The 19,966-nt window shown below is 44.4% G+C and overlaps 2 protein-coding genes across 5 annotated transcripts in view; one reads left to right on the top strand and one right to left on the bottom strand.

Annotated features, from left to right (window-relative positions):
* The window catches only part of Vezt (vezatin, adherens junctions transmembrane protein), a 53,509-nt gene extending 51,584 nt beyond the window's left edge, over positions 1 to 1,925 (bottom strand). For all 4 annotated transcript variants that reach the window (XM_085683391.2, XM_085683392.2, XM_087902037.1 and 1 more), the window contains exon 1: positions 1,767 to 1,925. In XM_085683391.2, the coding sequence (XP_085539517.2) occupies positions 1,767 to 1,802 (36 nt within the window). In that variant the 5' untranslated portion in view covers positions 1,803 to 1,925. The remainder of the gene's footprint in view (positions 1 to 1,766) is intronic.
* Positions 1,926 to 2,161: 236 nt separating this feature from the next.
* Positions 2,162 to 19,966, top strand: part of Fgd6 (FYVE, RhoGEF and PH domain containing 6) — a 121,558-nt gene continuing 103,753 nt past the window's right edge. Inside the window, exons 1-2 of the mRNA XM_087902139.1 lie at positions 2,162 to 2,422; positions 9,864 to 12,213. Of these exons, the coding sequence (XP_087758265.1) occupies positions 2,407 to 2,422; positions 9,864 to 12,213 (2,366 nt within the window). The 5' untranslated portion in view covers positions 2,162 to 2,406. The remainder of the gene's footprint in view (positions 2,423 to 9,863; positions 12,214 to 19,966) is intronic.

Genomic DNA, 19,966 nt, shown 5'->3' with positions numbered 1-19,966 from the left:
TAGTCATGTATTCGAATAGAAAAAAAGACTTCAAAGAACTTTTGTTTTTTGCTTTATCTTTTATAACAAATGTCTTGTTTCAAGACAGGCTCTCTTACAACCCAGGCTAGCCTTGAACTCATTGAGTAATTGCTAACTTTGAAGTTCCTACAAAGCTCCTACAGCCACCTTTTGAGAGCTGGAATTACAGGAATGTGTACACCACCCCATCAGGTTCACTCGGTGCTGGGAATTGAACCAGCGGTGCTCGGAATGGAACCAAGCGACCTGTTGTGTGTTCAAGGCAAGCGCTCTACCAACGGAACTCATGCTCAGCCCAATACAATGTTTTGATTTTTTTTTAAAAAAATTCTATCCAGAAATCAAAGAAAGTAGGGCAAAAAATAATTCAGCCACCTACTTTTGTCTCCCTTTTATCTCCCCAGATCCACGCTGCAGACATCCCCTCAATTTTATATTAGAAATGACTGTCCAAGTCATTTTTTCATGACTTGGTCTCTGACTTCCAGAATGTATGCTTTTGTTCTCTCTATTGAACTCCTCGTACCTGGACCCTTTACTATAGCAAAATAGTCCTATTTCCCACTTAGATATCGTAACCACATTGCCGTTTTACACGGTAACCGTCCACACTCGGGGCCCTAAAACTGCACATTATAAATACTGTCACCCCCACCCCGATCCATGGCATACAAAATCCTTGGCATACTCAAAATCCTTTTCCTGTAGTACATTTTCTCCCATCCATCTTTCTAATTCAATCATAGTTGAAGATTTATTTGGAGTATGATTTGCTGAGTGTAGGTTTTTTTTTTTTTAATTGCTAAGAACAGACCACGGTTCATGTAAATGAACCTTCCATTGACAGCACACATGTCAACATTTCACATTCTGTACCGTACCTCACTCTCCCATTGTACAGCACGGGGAATTCCCTTTCTTTTTCTTGTCTTAATTTCCAAAAATCTAGTTGGTTGAGGGGAAGCACGGCATACATACTCAGTACATACATTCACATTCTAGGGTGTGGGTTTTGACCTGTCTGATGGGAAAATGGCATTGAAAACACTAGACTTATTTATTTATTTTTTGAATTCAAGATGGCAGAGATGTCCTAAAATAGTCCTACACAAAAGCATTCACATAAGACCACAGCTCCCATTCAGACCTGGCTACACCTAGCGCAACAGCAAGGACAAAAGAATGGAACCTAGGTGCTGAGATGCTAGAACCCTCACCGTCGGCCACAGGTCTCACACACACAACGGATCTCCAACCCTGATAGCAGGGACTTGGCACCTGCTGCTTGCATTCCAAGGGCCACGCCTTGATGAGGCTCGTGCTGGTGATAACCGCAGGCACTTCTGGTTACAGACCCGCAAAAATACAAGGCTTAAAGGGAGGAGGTTCAGTAGTAGAGAGAGCACCCGGCACGTTTCGGCCCCGCCCCAGCGAGGCGCAGATCGGGGCGGTGCAGCCATCGGGTAAGGAAAGAGCAGGACTCCCGCCCCAAGGGCCGGTCAACGGCGCCAGGTCTGGGGATTCCGGTTGAGCCTGGGGCAGAGCCCAGTCACGACAGGATCCCGCGGGCTACACCTGTCAAGGCGGCTGCAGCCAGTAGGCCCCGAACCAGCGAGGGATTGGTGCCCCAGGCCCGCAGGCGCGCGTCACCCGATCCCTCCCCTCGGAATCGCTCTGCCTCCTCGCTTTCCCTTTAGTCCTCCTTAGACAAAGACGGTCCACACTCCCAGCCATTTCCTCCTCACCTCAAAAACCACCTCTTCGTCAAACTCCGGTGTCATCCTTCTCCGCCATACCACCCGCCTCAGCACGATGGGAAATGAAGGAAGGGAGGGCAGGCAGCACCCAGGCTTCGGCTGTTGCCCACCTCAGGGGCGCTGGAAACTACAACTCCTGGCATGCTTCGCGGCGCCCGCCCCCTTCCGCTCTGCTGATTGGAGCAGAGAGTGAGCGCGTAGGCTGGAGGGGCGGGAGCGGGCGGGAGTTGCGGAGCTCCTATTGGAGAGAGCTACGGCTTTTGTCTGCCTTTTACATCCCGGGACGACCAGGGGGCGCCTGGAGCGCGGATTTTCTTCGGGAGCTGTGAAGGGGCGCGCGCCCGTGAGGCCGGCTCCGCTCGTGCGCGCGCCTGGCGGTCGTCCCCGGCCGCGCGGCGGAGCGGCGCTCGTGCTCACCGTCCTGTCGCTGGGCTGTGCGGCGCCCGGGGGACGCCGGAGGGTCGCGGGAGCCGGCGTCTGTCCTTTGTGAGGCGTTCAGGCAATTCGTTCTGGGGTGCGGGACGGAATGTGGTCTCTGCGGGGTTGTTTTCTCTCTCCTGCTCCAACTCTGGGGAGTGTGGACTGAACGGGAGCCATGGACTGAGGGCGTGAGCGGCGCGGGGCAGTCATGACTTCGGTCGCGGGTAAGTGGCCGGGCTGCCGGGGAAGTTGCTGCGGGCTCCCGCTGTCCCCGGTGTCGTCCTTCCCCCTTCCCCGGTGTCCGGTGCGGGGTCCCCCGGGATCCCACCCACTCCCGTGAGCCCAGGTGAAGCGACGGCGACGCGGCGCTTGCTCCCGTGCTCTGGCGCCGTCGCCTGTGCGCGGTGCGGGAAGCTTGGAGTCGGACGCGGAGGACTCAGTTATTCTAAACTAGGACAGTTTTCAGCGAGTTGAACTAATTGCACTACTAGCCTGAGTTGCTTTCCAGCCTGGTCGCTATTGATTGGCACTCTTTGCTAAGTTAGTAAGGAGGTTTAAACAGAGCTGGTCGCACCCTGATGTCTTGAGTCCTATTACCTGAAGAGTAAAGTGTACGATTAGATGGCAAAAAAGACAAAAAAACAAGCCCTCCCCAACCAATCAACAGTCCCCCCGAAACAAACGAAAAACCCAATCCCCTTTTTTTCTCATCTTCACTTTTTCATAACTTTTTCCCCCCTCTAGTCGTACATCGACAGTGTAAACAAAGCCTCATTTTCTGTCTGCCTCCTTTCCACTCACCCAAATGACAAAGCCTCTGCTTACCTTTGTGTGAATCTAGGCATTTCTGGTCATTGTATTGAGAAACATTCTTAAGGGGCAATTTTTATTTTTCCAAATTTTAAGTGCCCGGGTGACGTTATGGTCCCTTTATAAGACCATAGCTTATTATTATTATTATTATAGTTATTTTTTTAAAATCAGAATTAATAAGGTATGGAATATTCTTTAAAACATCTTCATTCACATTTGAAGAAACTTCGATGAGAAATTCTGTAGTAAAAGAGTTCAAGGCTTCACTTCAGTTACGTCTAGAATAAGCACTTCGGTATCAGATTAAATTTTCCTTGCTTTCTTTGGCGTTTGTTTAAAATTCCTGCAACTTGAAACTGTCAAAGAGCGCACCAAATGTTCTGATTTGTATTTCTAAAGCCTTGGAAGAGCTGCACTGCCAGGCATAATCAGAGCACATTAAACAAGCAAGAAACTAGTAGCAATAAGAAAGCTAGGGGCTGAAGTGTTCGCGGTAGCAAACGTAGATCTTTTCTCTTTGATGTTATGTGTATTCATTCACGTGATCGTTGGGCACTATTAGTCATTTACAAAGGTTTCTCCCTCTTTTTTTTTTTTTTAAAGAGGCGTTCCTCTTACACAGTGGATTGCTTTCAGCCTAACTTTCTGTGCCTCACCTTCTTAACTTTGGTAAATTCCTGAATTAGTATCATTAAATTAAGATAAAAATTGGAAAATTAATTAGAATTTCTAGGGCTCGGTCTGGAAGTTTATGATTGTTTCATTTCGAATTACGCTAGAATAAGGCAAGCTATTTTTATACTTATCAACTTTACAATTAAGGAAATCCACAGCATTTTTGTGGTATTTAAAAGAGACACTTCCTGTGTCTAGCTGAGTTAGTTGATTTTTTTTTTAAAGCATGGGTTGCCGAGAAGCATTAACTACTTTTTTGCTCACCCGTCTATTGACATTTATTATAACTTTTTCTTATGTCTAGGGGATGTTGAGGAGGAGTGAGGTTTCCCCCCCACCCTTTTTGATAAAGTTACATATGCATTGCCCTCACAAGTCACATGTGTGTGGGTCAGAACAATGCAATTTATTAAAACTTTGTGGAAAGTTACTCTTGAAGTAGAGAGTGGTTTTTTGTTTTGTTTTTTTTTGTTTGTTTTTGTCTATTCCGGTGTTTTTGGGAAGGATGGCCTCTTTTAAAATTAGGGACTGTGGCCGGGCGGTGGTGGCGTAAGCCTTTAATCCCAGCATTTGAAGGCAGAGGCAGGTGGATCTCTGTGAGTTCGAGGTCAGCCTGGTCTACAAGAGCTAGTTCCAGGATAGGTTCCAAAGCTACAGAGAAACCCTGTCTCAAAAAAAAACAACCAACCAACCAAACAAAAAAACAACAAAAGCCACACACATACACACAAAAAAAACCAAAAATTTAGGGGTTGTTATACAGCAGTGGAGTGGTATGTGCCCTGAAGAACTTGAGCTTGTTTTGTTATTTTTCTGCAGCTGTTGAAGAGTGAACCCATAGAAGAGATTTTGGAAGCATTCTAAGTAGTATATGAACAAAAGGAGATAATTATAAGAATCACCTATCTATCATTGTGTGTATGTCCATTTCACTGTTTCATTAACGCCTGTGCCTCTTTGCTTTGGGGGCTGGCAGAAGAGCCAAGGCCACCTGTGTGCTGCAGATGACAACTCTGTTTATAACAGTAAAATGGTACCGGGGCTTGACTTTTCTACCTTAGATTTCCCTGGAGCCAAACAGCTGTGTAAATAAAAGATTTGCTGCCTTGCTCCCAAGAAGCATTGGGGTCTGATTGTTAATACAGTGTCAAGATCCAGAGGTGCAGAATTCGTTCCCAAACATTGTGTACTGATCTCGAGGTTTGACACCGGAGCAGGTCACAACATAGTGTCTTGTCAGTGTTGTTTTTAGCCATGTTTCTTTCAGAATAGAGCCATTAAAAATAGTGCGGGCCGGTGAGATGGCTCATTGGGTTAGGCTCTTGCTGTCAAGGCTGATGACCTGAGTTTGATCCCTGGGACCCACAGGATGAAACAAGAGAATCAGTTTTTCAAGTTGTCATCTAACACATGTGTGTTATGGAATTCATAGCTACCTCCTCCCACAAATGAGAGATAATTAAAAAAAAATATTAATGGGGCTGACATGGTATTGCATCCCTGTAATCCCTGTACTAGAGAGGGCGAACCAGGAAGACTGCAGTTCAGGGATATCCAGAACATTCCAAAGCCTATCTCCAAAAACTAAAAATAAAGAAAAACAGTAAGGAAAGGTTTTTGTATATTGCTGTACCAGGGACTTGGCAAACACTTCCTCCTATTAGTCATTAAGGAATTACACAATAATTCTATTGAAGTTCATCCTGCTCCCTTTTCAAAACATCATTTTGAAAAAGATTTATTTTAAAAATGTGTGTGTGTGTGTGTGTGGTGGGTAGAGGTTTGTGTATGTGTGAACACAGATGCCAGCAGAGTTCAGGAGTGGTTGTTGAATTTCCCTAGAACTGGAGTTACAGACAGTTGTGGAACCTTTCCCAACTCTCCATCCCCTGATCTCTACCCTGGTCGCATGGGTGCTGGGAACTGAACTCAGGTCTTCCATAAGAACAGAATGTACTGTACTCTAAACCACTGAGCCATCTCTTTAGCTTCCAGAACACCATGTGATGTTGAAGTTAAAGAAATTTTCTGTCACTGAAGACATATTAAGTGGTGTGTGTGTGGCAGCTGTCTATTCTTCAGCCCCCTGTCAGCACTGGGAACCCAGAGAATAAGACCATGAATTAGCTGAACTCTGAGTTATATCGCTGACTTCTTCCACTGGAATGCATTGGTAACAGACAATAGGAAGCCCAGGTTCACAGTTAGTTAATGAGTGTGCATGCATTGCAGGCTTTAGATCATAACGCTGTGCTGCTGTGTTTCCGGGGAGTCAGCCTTGGCTCATATGCTCTTAACTTGCTTTCTGCGACATTGAGAAGAGGAATTTGTCTCTTGGAAGCAGACTCAAAAGGACTGGAATTGGTACTCGAGATTGTGATGTAGGGAGGGGCAGGGCGATAGGATGGGAGAAGGGCTAAAATTGGTACCAGAGAGTAATAAAATGCTTCGGGAGGCTGAGCTGGAGGGTGGAGAGTTTGAAGTCAGCTTGGGGATTCATGGCAAGACAATAACAACAAAATAACTAGTAATAAAATGTTCTCAATGAAAAGCAGAATGCCTTGATTAAATGACTGCAGACCTTCTGACTAGACTCGAAGATCAGAAAGTAAAGGATTAATTAGATGAGAACTCTCATTCTTCTCTTCTCCATCCTTCCTCCCTCCCTCCCTCCCTCCCTTCTTTCCTTTTTTCCGTATTTGTTTATTTTGGTATTTCGAGACAGGATTTCTCTGTAGCCCTGGCTATCCTGGAACTTGTTCAATAGACCAGGCTGACTTTGAACTCAGGGAATAAAGGTGTGCACACCACTACCACCTAGCTAAAATGTCTCTTTTAAAAAAAAAAAACAATTCTTTGGAAAATTATTGTTGTTGTGTGTCACCACACAATAATTGTGTTTGTGTGTGTGGGGAGGCCACAGTGTGCATATGAAGATTGGAGACAGCTTTGTGGAAACTTTTCCTTTCACCTTTATGTGCGTTCTGGCAATTGAACTCAAATCTCAGGTTTGTGTGGCAAGTACCTTTATCTGGCGAGCCATCGGCTGACCTGAATTTCTTTGTAATTGTGGTAAAATAGACCATCTTAACATCTATAGGTTTTTTTGGAACAGGAACTTTTTGTATAGTCCAGGTTAGCCTCAAACTCATAACAATCCTCCTGTCTCAGCTCCCTAAGAAGCAAGCCGCAGGACTATAGGCAAGCACCATTATGCCCAGCTGTCTTAACTATTTTTAAGTGTACAGTTCAGTAACATTAAGAACATTTCGTAGCTGATCTCCAGCACTCATTTTGTCTTGTAAAAACTCATATTTTTAATTCTTTAAAGAAATCCCAGCGCTAGGATGTTTTAAGCGCGACAGAAATGAAATCAACATGACAGTCTGTCAGTTTTTATTGAATGAGGAGGGATTCTGGGGCAAGCCCTCAGGCAGCCGTCCTTTCCCTTAAGGTCTGACTTGATGGATGGGGAATTTAATGTAATATACTGTGTCAGCACTGCCAAAACCACAAGAACCAAACCTCGGGCTAATAATGTGTGTATTGAACAGCTAACTGAAAATTGCCAGCTTTGGGAACTTGTATTGTTTTGAAACTTCGTTGCCTTTCTTATGATAAGCTTATGCCTAGGGATTGAGTCTGATAAGGCATCTGTTCTAAAGCCTTGACTGTGCACATTTTATCAGAGTTTGAGAAGTTCCTTTTTACCTAGGAAGAGGAAGGAAGGCACCCTGCCTTCCCCCCCCCTTTTTTTTTACTCAGTTCCCTGTAATATTTTTTCCAAGCGTTATGACTAATTTCCTTTGTTGAAAAGAAAATCAACACAAATGAAATGTCAAAGTCTCTCTGTGTGCAAATAAATGAAACAATGTTGAGCAGTCCTTGCATTTTGAGATTGTTTTATAAATGTTTTTTTTTCTTTTTTAAAATTAAATATTAGATCCTGTTGAAGAAGCTAATTTAAGAAGCGTGAGATAAATCAGGCAGTGGTGGCGCACGCCTTTAATCCCAGCACATGGGAGGCAGGCGGATCTCTGAGTTCAGGGCCAGCCTGGTCTACAGAGCTAGTTCCAGGACAGGCTCCAAAGCTATAGAGAAACCTGGTCTTGAAAAACTGAGGGGAAAAAGAAGTGTAAGATAAAATGTGTTTGAACTCAAGTCCACTTGGGGGCGCATGATTGACAAGTAGAAGATCCTGAAGGAATTTAAAAGAAATATAATTTTTGTGTATCATTTTCAGTTTTATTAGAGTCTTTAAAAAAGAATTATTTTGTTTTGTTTATATGTGTGTCTATTTGGGTGTATGTTCAGATGTGAATGCATGTGCCTGTGAAGGCCAGAAGAGGGCGTCACACCCCTTTGAGCTGGAGTTACAGGTTGTTGTGGACTTGGTTGCTGGAACTGAACTCTGCCCCTCATGATTGAACTGAAAGTACTCTTAGCCATACAGTCCTCCCTCTAGCTCCTTTAGTATGGTCCTTTATATAAGGCTGTTGTCAAGGTCCTGAAGGCTGAGAGCCGGCCTGCACAAATGCAGCATTGTATAATAGGTGTTGATGGAACACTTGGCGTGTAATGTGAGGAAGAGTTGCCACACCAGAACTTGTGGTCATCCTTTAATGCTGGGCTTGATGCTGCAGACCACAATTCCGGCACCTAGGACGCTACAGCAGAGGGATGTAGCCTGGCACCCACCTGACTTATACAATGAGACCCTTGCTCAGTAGAACATCACACAAACACGTGGTGCTTACTGGTGAAGAATGAAAGACTTAATCAGTCACCCATGGGAAATGAAAGAAATACAGATGTACAGATTTTATGTTCAGATACTCTCCAGTTATTTGATCTGGAGCCCAGGCCCGGGCCTGTGTCAAAGCTCTATGAAGAAATATAATGAAATTCCCAATTGGTCCTTGGACAGAGAAATACCACTTCTTTGTAAACATCAATTAATACCAAAGAATTTACTTTCAGTCTTTTTAGGGTAGAAAAATGTCTGTTTTCCACATTCATTTTACAGAATGTTTTGGGGGTTCTATCAGGTAGACAGTCTTTATAACAGGCCATTTCACGGATCTTGTCTGTATTGCTGACGAGTGCTGCTGATTTATGTGAGGAATAGAGAGTTGCATACTGTGGGGAACTCTTAGTACCAGTGGATGAGCTGGCAAGACTATATAGAGTCGCCAAGTAAACGCCAGTGATTTAATTAATGCCAAAGTTAGAGGAAGATTGGTAGTGGGTTAACTAAGAAATGTGCAGTACGTCTAAAGCTGTGTTACACTGGAACTTAAGGACAATTTCAGGAGTTTTCAAGAGTAGTGTTGACTCTATAAAATAATATAATCTGCCTAGTAAAATGAAAGGTCATTTTTAAATTCATTTTGTTGAGTTAATACATTTTTCTCTGCTCCCCTCCCTTCCTCTCCCCTCCCCTTCAGCCTTCTCCCATGGTCCCCATGCACCCAATTTCCTCAGGAGATCTTGTCTTTTTCTACTTCACATGTAGATTAGATCCATGCATGTCTCTCTTAGGATCTTCATTGTTGTCTAGGTTCTCTGGGATTGTGATTTGTAGGCTGGTTTTCTTTGCTTTATGTTTAAAAATTACTTATAAGTGAGTGCATATGATAATTATCTTTCTGGGTCTGGGTTACCTCACTCAAAATGATGTTTTCTAGCTCCATTCATTTGCCTGCAAATTTCAAGATGTTATTTTTTTTCTGCTGTGTAGTACTCCGTTGTGTAAATGTACCACATTTTTCTTATCCATTCTTCGGTCGAAGGGCATTTAGGTTGTTTCCAGGTTCTGGCTATGACAAACAATGTTGCTATAAACATAGTTGAGCACATGTCCTTTTGGCATGATTGAGCATCCTTTGGATATATACCCAAAAGTGGTATTGAGGAAGGTTGTTTCCTAATTTTCTGAGAAGTCAGAAAGGTCATATTGTTTAAAAAAACTTTATTCAGCAAGTGTGGGAGTGCATGCCTGTAATCTCAGCATTAGAAAGTATGGCTGTGAGTTTGCGACCAGGCTGAGCTATGTTGTCGATAGCAAGCCAGCCAGGACTGCATAGCAAGACCTTGCGACAGAAAACAAATAAGAACAGGAAAATGGTCTGCATTTTTATATCCTCTTAGCTCTAATTATTATATTTTCCTTTCTAGAACTTAAGAAGCCACCATTGGCTCCCAAGCCAAAGTTAGTGGGGACAAATAGCAGGCCACCTCCCCCTCCCATTGCACCCAAACCGGACATCGTAAATGCTAGTGTTCCACGGTTAACAAAGAAAACCAAACCAGCAATTGCACCAAAACCAAAAGCCCTGACAAACTCAGTTGTTCAAGACATCAAGCAGTCACCCTCAAAGAAACTCCCTTTGAACCTGGAGGAGCGGGAGCCAGAATTACTGGAGGGCACTGACACGTTTAATTGCAAAGATGCCAGAGATGCACACAGTGATTCCATTTTACCAACGTGTTCCTGCAGTTCTGGGTGTGATAGAGGAAGTCTATGTGCAAAGCAGCTCGTTCTAGAGCCTCTGGGAATGAAAGAAAACTTAGAGAATAGTAAAAACGGTGAGTCCTCTTTAACTGCAAAGAGGAGGACTAGGTGGGATTCGAGTGGTGAAAAGGACTGGAGCCAGAGTGGAGTTATTTTAAAGGCAGGCATCTTAGAAGAGAAGCTCAAAGAGGTTTTAACACAACAGCAGTCACCTCGTAGCACCCCGAAGAAGCACAGGTCTCCAACCAACACAGAAATAAATGGCGACTGCAGTTGCAGCAGACAGATCAGACTTGAACTGACAGATCTGTCCCCTTCCCTGTCCCGTTTTGAAAAAGTTCCTGCTCATCACAGCTGCCACCCACAGCCCCCTAGGGATGAATCTCAGAACCTCGAGACTTGTCAAGCTGGTGGCGCTAAGAGCAGCAGTCACTCGGTTTCCGGCGAACTCGATGACAAGAAGACGCCTTCCGAGGGAACTAGTAAGAAGACGGACGTCACAGATCTCGGTCCTTTAGAAATTCACTTATTACCTCATACCTCAAAGTTTCCAATTCCCAAGCCCAGAAAGACACACGCTGCTCGTCTGCTTCGCCAGAAGTGTGTAGATACTCCTAGTGAAAGCACCGAAGAGCCAGAGAACTCAAACAATGGCTCTTCTTGTCTCCTTGAAGATAGTTTGAAAAACAATCAAGTCAGTGTTCTTCATCAGAACGTTTTGTATAACCAGGGACAAGTGGACAAAGCGAAGCCAGCAAATAAAAGGGCATTGACTAGCGGTCCCAGGAGTGACAGACAAGACTCCGTCAGCTCCCAGAAAGCTGTATGTCAGGAAACGTCTTCCTCTGAAAAAGCGACGCCTTCTTTAGATGCAGACTCTATTTTGAGTCCTGATAGCACAACAGAAGGTGGTTCTGGAATGTTACCTGCCGTGGAGGGAGAGACTACTTTACAATGCAGTACTCAGTCTCCGAGCTTGCCTAAGCAAGCCCAGTTGTCCTGCACTGAACACCCGCCAGCTACCTGTAACATGGAATTGTCTGTTCCTCAAGTACAAAAGGAATCTTCCTCTAGAGTTGTTCCCAAAAAACCTCAGAGACACAGCCTGCCCGCTGCAGGGGTGCTTAAGAAGGCTGCTTCCGAGGAACACGTAGAAAAAAATTCTTACTTGTCAAGCAAAGCAACAAATTCAGAGAAAGGTCTACAAAGAAATCACCCTCAACCACTGGGCCCCTCAAACCGTGGTGTATCACCGTCATCCTTTGATACACCCAACCCAACTTCAGAAAAGCCAGTGTGGAAGTTACCTCATCCTATTTTACCTTTCCCAGGGAGCCCAGAGTCCTTGAAGCGTGTCCCTTTATCCTTAAATAATGGGCCTGCTAGTTCCCTAACCAAGCCAAGAGCAAAATCACTATCTGCTGTGGAGACGGACAGGTGCGATAAACCTTGCAAAGACCCTCCAAAGAAAACTTCTTTTAAAAAGTTGATAAATGTGAAACTGTCCATTGGCTTCATAAAGAGTGACTTTCAGAAGTTTAGATCAAAAAGCTGCCAGCCAGTGGATGTCACTACAGGACATCTGCTCAGTAGAGAGCCGAAAGGGCTAGAAAGTGATTGGCAAGGTTTGGTGACAGGAGAAGAAAAGAGAAGTAAACCCAGCAAGGCGTATTCTGCAGAAAACTGCAGCCTGGGGTCTCCAAAGGGGAAATCTCAGGGTCAGACCAGAGCAGCCAATGGTCAGAGAGCTGAGTCTCTGGATGACCGGATGCTCTCCAGGGACTCCCCCAATACAAGGAACTGCGCACCAGAGTATGAAAATGTCCGCCACTATGAGGAGATTCCTGAATATGAAAATTTGCCATTCGTGATGGCTGGAGGGAAGGCTCCAGAGTTGGGGTGGCAGAATTCCAGCAGTGTGGAGGACACGGACGCAAATCTGTATGAAGTAGAAGAGCCCTATGATGCTCCAGATGGCCAGCTGCAACTTGATCCTAGACATCCACCTTCCAGGTAATACGTAGGTGTCAGCTAGACCTGCACTTTCGCGTGCGCCGTGGTAATTAGCCTTCAACCACTCTGTGATAGAGGACAGCAGAGAGGAAAGTCACTTACGGAGGAGCTGATTGAGAGAAGGGAGATGAAAGCAGTTCTGTGTTCAGACTCTATCTGTTATACAATTGCAAGGCAAGCTTATAATCCCTACTTTCATAGCCAATCCAAAGCCTTGAAATAGCAGCGATGTGACTACTGCAAGGATGGCCTAGATAGAGCCCCAGGATCCCCATGCACCAATGCAGAACCGTAGGCAGGAAATTGGTTCATTCAGTGACGGTTACGAAGTTATGAAATCCATGCGTTTATATAAGGTGCCATTGTTGGAATACTCTAGATTTTTCCGCTCCTCAAGCGTGTATTTTATTTGCTGACCTCAGATAATCACAGGGAAATTCAGGGGATGGTTGTCTTCCTCCTTTTGTGGACATACAATCGATTCCATCTCTCTTACTGCCGTTTTACTCATCCTCAGCGGCTCAGCTTCTCCGTCCCTGGCTTCATGGAGGTGGTAGCAGGAAGTGTTTGCTTCCTACTAAACTGCCTATTATCCTGTGCTGCCCTTGCATTTTGTATCTCACTCAGTCTGACTTACAGCGTATTGCTTATCGATGCATCTGATGTTCTGTATTTAGTTTTTTAAAAAGTATTTATTAATCTTTGACAAGTTCATACATGTACATAATGTACTTTTTTTTGTCATTTTCACCTCCATAGCTCTCTCTTATCCCTCCCCACTTCCACTGACCCCTTTTTTCTTCCCGACAAGTCCCCACAAACATTATTTATGTGTCCTTTTGATCTGTGCGGACTTTGTTTTTGTGTGACCTATTAAATTTAATGGCTGTTGCTTGAATGAGTATGAGTTAACAGGGAGTTATTTACTGGCGCATAGACACCTCAGCAGTGAGCTGGCTACACTACTGAAGAAAATGCCATTCAGTTTTAAGTGCCCTGAAGAGTTCTGGCTCTCGCTTTTTATTCTATATATAAGGGCAAACAGGGAGCCCAGTAGGCTCTGTGGTGTGGAGTGGGCACGGGCAAGAAGGAATGAAAAGAAGCGCAGGAAATAAACACCACCTGCCTTCTCTCTCCGTGATTGCAGAGTAGCCTTTGCCTTGCGTTTGCAGTGTTTCTTCTGTATTGTGAAGTCTTCAGATGATCCTCAGGCTGCGAACATGGTCCCTGAGAACTTGAGTCTGAAAATGAGACTTGTAGAAACATCCCGAGCACATAGTGGGATTCCAAAGGGGGGGTGTGAATTAGTGGGTGAGTTAAATAAATAAAATTGTCAAGCAAATTGGAACCTCAAGTGAAGCAGATTGCTTTGAGTTATGTCAATTTTCAGATGCTCTCACGGTGTTTTTCATTATCATCACCTTTACCTTTCCTCTTTTTACCTGTAAAAGGCCTTTTAATTCCCTTGCCTGTTTTTTCTCAGCTGACGCCACAATTTTTTTTTACTTGTCTATTCCTAAATGTTAGTATGTAAGCAAAAACCTCTTCCTTAGTGAGTGTCAAACTAAACTTCCTCAGTTTGACAGAACTAGTGGAAGAATTTATGTGTTTTCAAATGGGTGATATTCTACTATGAAGTAACTTTATTGGTATTTTTAACCAATTTTGCGTATTACTTATGCATGTGTATGTATGCACGTGTGTGTGATGAGTTTGGTTTGTTTCTTTAGAGACGCTGCTGTCCTTCCTTGGCTATGATAATATTTTTTCTTATAATGGGAGGCTTGACCCTTGGGGCTTGTTCCCTGTTGGCTGGGTTTGAGTCCCCAGGGTTTACCACTATCTCTGATATGGGTTCTTCATTTCTGGAACTCGTTTGTCTGGTCTGCTGCTAGCTTGAGGGGAAGCCTTTGGAAGGACTAATATAGATGGCCTACCAGTGTAGCTGATCAGGCATTCCTAAGGGGAGTTCTTCCTGGAGACCCCAGGAAGCCAAGGGGGCACTGGATGGTCCAGAAGCTGTCTTGGACGGCCTGGCGAAGGGTGGGCCACTTCTGACTTTGAAGTTCGTGTTCCAAAGAGAATTTTATTTAAGCCATGCACAGGGAGTCTTCAGTGTACTTCAAGAAACCTAAACTGTGGCAGCTGAACCCATAGTTTTCAGCCATAGAGTCGGACTCAAGCCCAAGAACTTGCTCCTTTTGTAAACAGTTGACTAGTCAGAGAAAGTAAACTGCAAGGCTCCAACGAGGAAGACCCTAGCAACATGGAATGAGATAAATGAGAGGCTGAGAGCTGAGATTTTGAGTGGAAACCCTGAGGGTATGTCTGTCTGCTGAAAATGGAGACCCGTGCCTTGGAATAATTAATTCAAAATGCAGGATCCCGGCCCGGCCTGTAGTTCAGCAGTCTAGTGCTTACTTGCCTAGCACGTTAAAGTTTTCTTTGCGAAGTCATCAGGAGAGTGTTCAACAGTGTCAGCCCTCAGGGAAGGGACTCTGGGTCTTCTCCAGGACTTTGGGTTAGAGTGTCACTGGCTCTGGAGTCTGGATATTTAAGCAAATAAATAAGTAAATCTATTTGGTTAACTTGGAGGTATCTCAATGGGCACCTTCTTTACAACACAGGGATTTCATAAATCTGAATATTTGCAACTCATTGCTTTCCTCAAAGTATGGTGTTGGAAGTGGAGGTAAAGCGTTTAATCCCCAACTCATGCTAAAAGTTAGCCACTGCTCGCTCGCTCGCTCTCTCTCTCTCTCTCTCTCTCTCTCTCTCTCTCTCTCTCTCCTTTCTTTTCTTTTTTTAATCCGTGTAAGCCCTGACTGTTGTGGAACTCACTTTTTAGACCAGGCTGGCCTTGAACTCACAGAGACCCTGCCTTGTGAGCCTTTGAGGTGCAAGCTGTGGCTGGGCTTGTAGCATTGGCCTGGGTGGGACTGAAGACCCGTTATCTCAGAGGAATAGCTGATGGCCATGTAGGCTTTGTGGTGGAGTGAGGCAGAATGAGGAAATTAGGGGGCAGTTGAGTGTCTACGAGGGCCCTCGTTTCAAAACACTGAGTGTTAAGGAGGGAAGGGTGCGGAGGCTGCTTAGTAAGCCGAGGGTTTCTTTACTTCCTTTCCTTTTACAATGTCTGCCCCTTCTCTTTTCCCTGTCTTTACCTCTGCAAATTGAGCTTTTCTGAGGGTCAGCGGGAGTTGCGTGGTAACTAGAGGGAAAGGAAGAGGGTCAAGAGAGGCGCTGGGAAGCTCCAGGATGGGAAGGATGAATGGAGGGAGGAATCTGAGGGCGAAGGAGGGAGGAAGGGGACTTCTGGATACAGAACTATAGGCCACGTGTGTCACCATTTGCCTTTGTGTCTAAAGAGTAATTTCCTCGGAAGGAGGATGTGTGAGTCACTCTGAAATGTTCTAATGTTTGGGGCAGTTGTTTTGTTTATTTTGTTTATTTGTTTGTTTTTGAGATAGGATTTTAGTCCAGGATAGCCTAGAACTCTATATAGCACAGGCTGGCCTCAAGCTTGCCCCTTTCTTGCCAAAGCATCTTCCTACCCGTGGAATTCTGGGGTGCTAGGATTATGGGTATGGCTCACTACTCAAAGCTGGAGTAAAACCTCCCCCCCAAAGCGTTTCAGTGTGCCACAACCCCGAAACAGTTAGCAGGTGACATCCATCTCTGTCTCACTGGGTCCAGATGGCGAGTTTTCCACTACTGCTTTTGTTTAGGAAGCTTGGTTTCATAAGGAAGGTTATAGTTTAGGTCATTGATGTTACTCAACTGTAGAATAATCTGCAAAGTCATAACAATCAATTTTTAGTATCTCCCTTTGAAACTCAAGAAGACGTCTTGAGTCTGAGAAGAAAGCTTTACCTGAAGACGTTCAAACTTTTCTTGTGATATTTTGGTTTTGTTTTTATAGGCACTTAAAGAAACAATGGCAGCTGGGTTTTCCTAAGTCTAGTAGGGCCCTCTGGTTAATTTTCAAATGGCTATTAAGCATGAGTGCGTTCAAAGTGGGGACGAGTGTTCCCAGTGAGGAACGCCTCCCAGTGAGGCAACAGGTCATTAGAGTACATGCTATTTTTATTGAAAGTCGCACTGTCTAACGGAGTGTTGAGGATCACGTTGGGCTGGGGTGCAGCTCAGTGATGCAGTGCTTGCCCAGCGTGCACGAGATCCAAGGGTCAGCCCTCAGGACAGTAGAAACAGAGCCAGCCTGACAGATGTGGTGGCGTGTGAACCAGCGGCTTTTGAAGGTAGCAGGCTCAGACTTGGCGTTCAGGAGCTGACAGATTATGTTTTTATAGCCGTAGAAAGGGCTTCTTAGTGGGGCTTCCGAGGGATGTGGCAGACTGAAGCAGAGGTAGGGTTAGAAAGGTGAATTGTTCCTTGAAGCTGCCCGGAAGTCCCAGGCTCAACAAGTTAGCATTTATATTTTGGTCTTCCAGAAAATGAATTAGAAATAAATGAAGCAGATTTAAGAATAATTTAGAGAGATAGCTAAGTGGTTAAGAGCACCCTCTGTTCTTCCAGAGGACCCAGTTTCCATTCTCAGCACCCACATGGCAGCTCACAACCGTCTGTAACTCCAGTGCCAGGGGATCTGGCACCCTCACACAGACATACATCCTGGCAACCAATGCACATCAAAATAAATAAATCTTTTTTTAAAAAGAATCACTTCTTTTTCATTAACCTATATAATTCACCCCTGATGAAGATTGAATACTATGTTTGGCTGGTTTTTCTCTCTCTATATTAACATGGGAATGGGCCCAATATACTGCCCAATAGCTTTGCAGGGCATCTGCACTGTAAATGGCAGACCTGGCCTAGCAGACATCTGATTGTGTGTACCGCCTGGTGGTACATGCTTAATATCCATTTGAAAATTAACCAGAGGGCCCTACTAGACTTAGGTGGTATTGTTGAATTTTAATGACGTGATTAAACAATAAATGAATAAATGATAAACTAATTGCAGTCATGAATAACTTCTATGTTGTCATGCACAGATAAGATCATACCCAACTAGAAGGTGGAGGTGGGACACAAAATATCTCAATAGCAGCCCCTTCCTGTGAGTTATTATTAGTATCAGGAAATATCAAATATTTGTATGCCTCTTTAACTCTGTGTTTCATGGTCACACAGTTTTGGCAAATCCGTTTACTTACATACTTAACCTATATTTGACACTGTGTCTAGAAGAGTTGGATTTTATCTCTCCCCAGTAAACATTTTCTTTCCCATGAAAGTAGACATTAGGGATTAGTAAAAAATGCAATCTTATCCAACCGTATTTCTTTGTTCTTTTTTTTTTTTCCTGTTAGAGTAGATGAATTGATTTTTTTTTTAATCAAATACCTGCTTTTGACTAGTTGGGTGTCTTAGGCTTTGTTCGAGGCAGGGCCTCTTTATGTAGTCCAGGCTGGCCTCAAACTCAAGATCTTTCTGCCTGAGCCTCTTGAGCTCTGAGATTGGGGGCCAAAACATCATCACATTCAGCATATTTTTTTTTAACACTTTTAGAAGCATAATTTAGTTGGAGATTTAAGAAACTCCCCCACACATGTACAAGTGTGTGTTTGTGTGTTGCTCACATGGTGTTAGTGTGTGAGACATGGTAGTAGTATACATGTGGAGGTCAGAGGGCGACCTCTGGTGCCATTTCTCCCCTTCCATAGTTTGGATCAGGATCTGTAGGTTTTTCACTGCTTCGACTGCTAGTGAACATAAGGCTGGTGAGCCTGCGAGGCTCCGGAGTGTCTCCCGTTTCTGTTACCACCTGTGTCAGCATGGGAACACACCGGGATTCCAGATGAGCCCATTACTGTGTCACTTTCTGTGAAGTCTAGGGATTTGAACCCAGGTCCCGGAGCTTGTGTGGCAAGCATTACCCACCAACCCATCTCTCCAGCCCTTTATGTTGTTCAGTGAAGAACTGAGCTGTGGGGAGCTAGAGGGAGGGCCCAGCTGTTAAGAGTACTTACTGCTCAGAGGTATCAGAGTTCAGGTCCTAGGACCTATGTCAGTCAGATGGCTTGCAGCTGCCTGTAACTCCTGCTCCAGGGAGGGGTTGGGCATCCTCTTAGGCCTCTGTGGGCACCTGTACATGTGTGGCATACAGTCACACAAACACATAAATTAAAGAAAAAGAACTAAACAAACTCAACAGTGGAAAACTAATTATTTAGCTGAGAAATTATAATGCCACCTTTTTTAGTTTATTTGTCAATAAATGGCACACTTTAGCTTTTTCTACCTTGAATGCGCAGTTACTCAAGAGTCGAGGGTGTGGTTTCTCAGTTTGCTAATGCCACAGACTTATTTTCTGTCACTCCCCAATGCATTTTTTTCAGATTACATATTCCTTTTCCTGTCGTGCCGTTTAAAAAACTTTTAATTTTTAGATTTTTAATTTATGTTGTGTGTGAACATTTTTTGCCTATATGTATGTATCTAAGTATGTATGTATGTGTATCATGTGCGTGCCTGATACCTATGGAAGTCAGAAGATGACATCAGATCTGGAACTGGAGTTACAGATGGTTATACTCCACCATAGGGGTGGAGGGAATTGAACCTGGGTCCTCTGTAAGAGTGAATCGTAACCACTGGGCCACCTCTCCTACTCTAAAAATCCCTTCTGAGTTGCAAGCATCTTTAATAGATTTAGTCCATTCGCATGTTGATCAATTGTCTGCTTATCTTTACCTTTCAGCACCTTAAAAGGATTACAGATGCAAGCTGGGCACGCCTGTAATTCCAATACTTAGCCTTGAGTTCTGAGTAGTCCTCAGCTACACTATCCAATCTGGGCTATAGGGGCCATAAGCAAAGAAAGAAACCTGGTAACTGGCACTTCTGCATTGCCCACAGGTTAATTTTGGGAACACTTCCCCAGGACTGAAGCCAGAAGTCAGTATTAGCGAAATGATCATTCTGAACTTGCAAAATCTAGGCCTCGTGGTAGGTTTGTGTGTTGAAGAGGAAATCAGTACTTGGGTAGAAGTGGGGAAGGTGACCTTGGCCTGGAGGTTCTCAGGTGTTTCTGGGGAATTCCAGATCCAGGGTCTTGTTTGTGCGGAAAAGGATGAGTGTTTTCCCCTTGCAGGAATTCATAAGAACAACTGACTTTGTAAGCTTTCTGTGCTCTTGCAGGCAATCCTGAAAACTTGTCTTTTCCCAGGAACCACAGAGACACGTTTGTTAGAGAGAGTTCCTTTGGATTAAGGAAGTATGGTGTTTATATTAGCCCATTTGTGTTAATGCCTCTTTGGAGGGGAGTACAGTTGAGCGGGGCCTTGTTTTGTAGTTCGGGCTGGCCGGCATTCCACTGTGAGAGCTCAGACTGGCATTAAACTTGCAGCCATCTTCCTGCCTCAGTTTCCTCTGTACTGGGCTTACACATGTGCCTCTCAGTGTATGGATTTAAGAAAATTGAAAAGCTAGGTCCCCGAGTTGTAGCTCAGTTGGTAAAGTGTTTGCCTAGCAAAGACCCTAGGTTCAATAAAAATTGTCATTGGTGGTCGTGGCTGTGATTCCGACACTCCTGACGTAGACAGGAGTGGATCAGAGGTTCAAGGCCATCTTTGACTGTTTAACAAGTTCCAGGCCTACCTGGGCTATATAACACCCTACCTCAAGAACAGATTTTCTTAAAGCTATAGTTACAGAGAACAGTGTGCATCATAGCACATTTTGGTTTGGGGAAATGAATTACTGACTGAATTCAAGTGGGCACTGT

The sequence above is a fragment of the Myodes glareolus genome, chromosome 26 (genome assembly GCF_982192425.1).
Source record: "Myodes glareolus chromosome 26, mMyoGla1.1, whole genome shotgun sequence".
NCBI classification, from domain to species: Eukaryota; Metazoa; Chordata; class Mammalia; order Rodentia; family Cricetidae; genus Myodes; species Myodes glareolus.
This window is presented reverse-complemented; position numbering and strand designations above follow the sequence as displayed.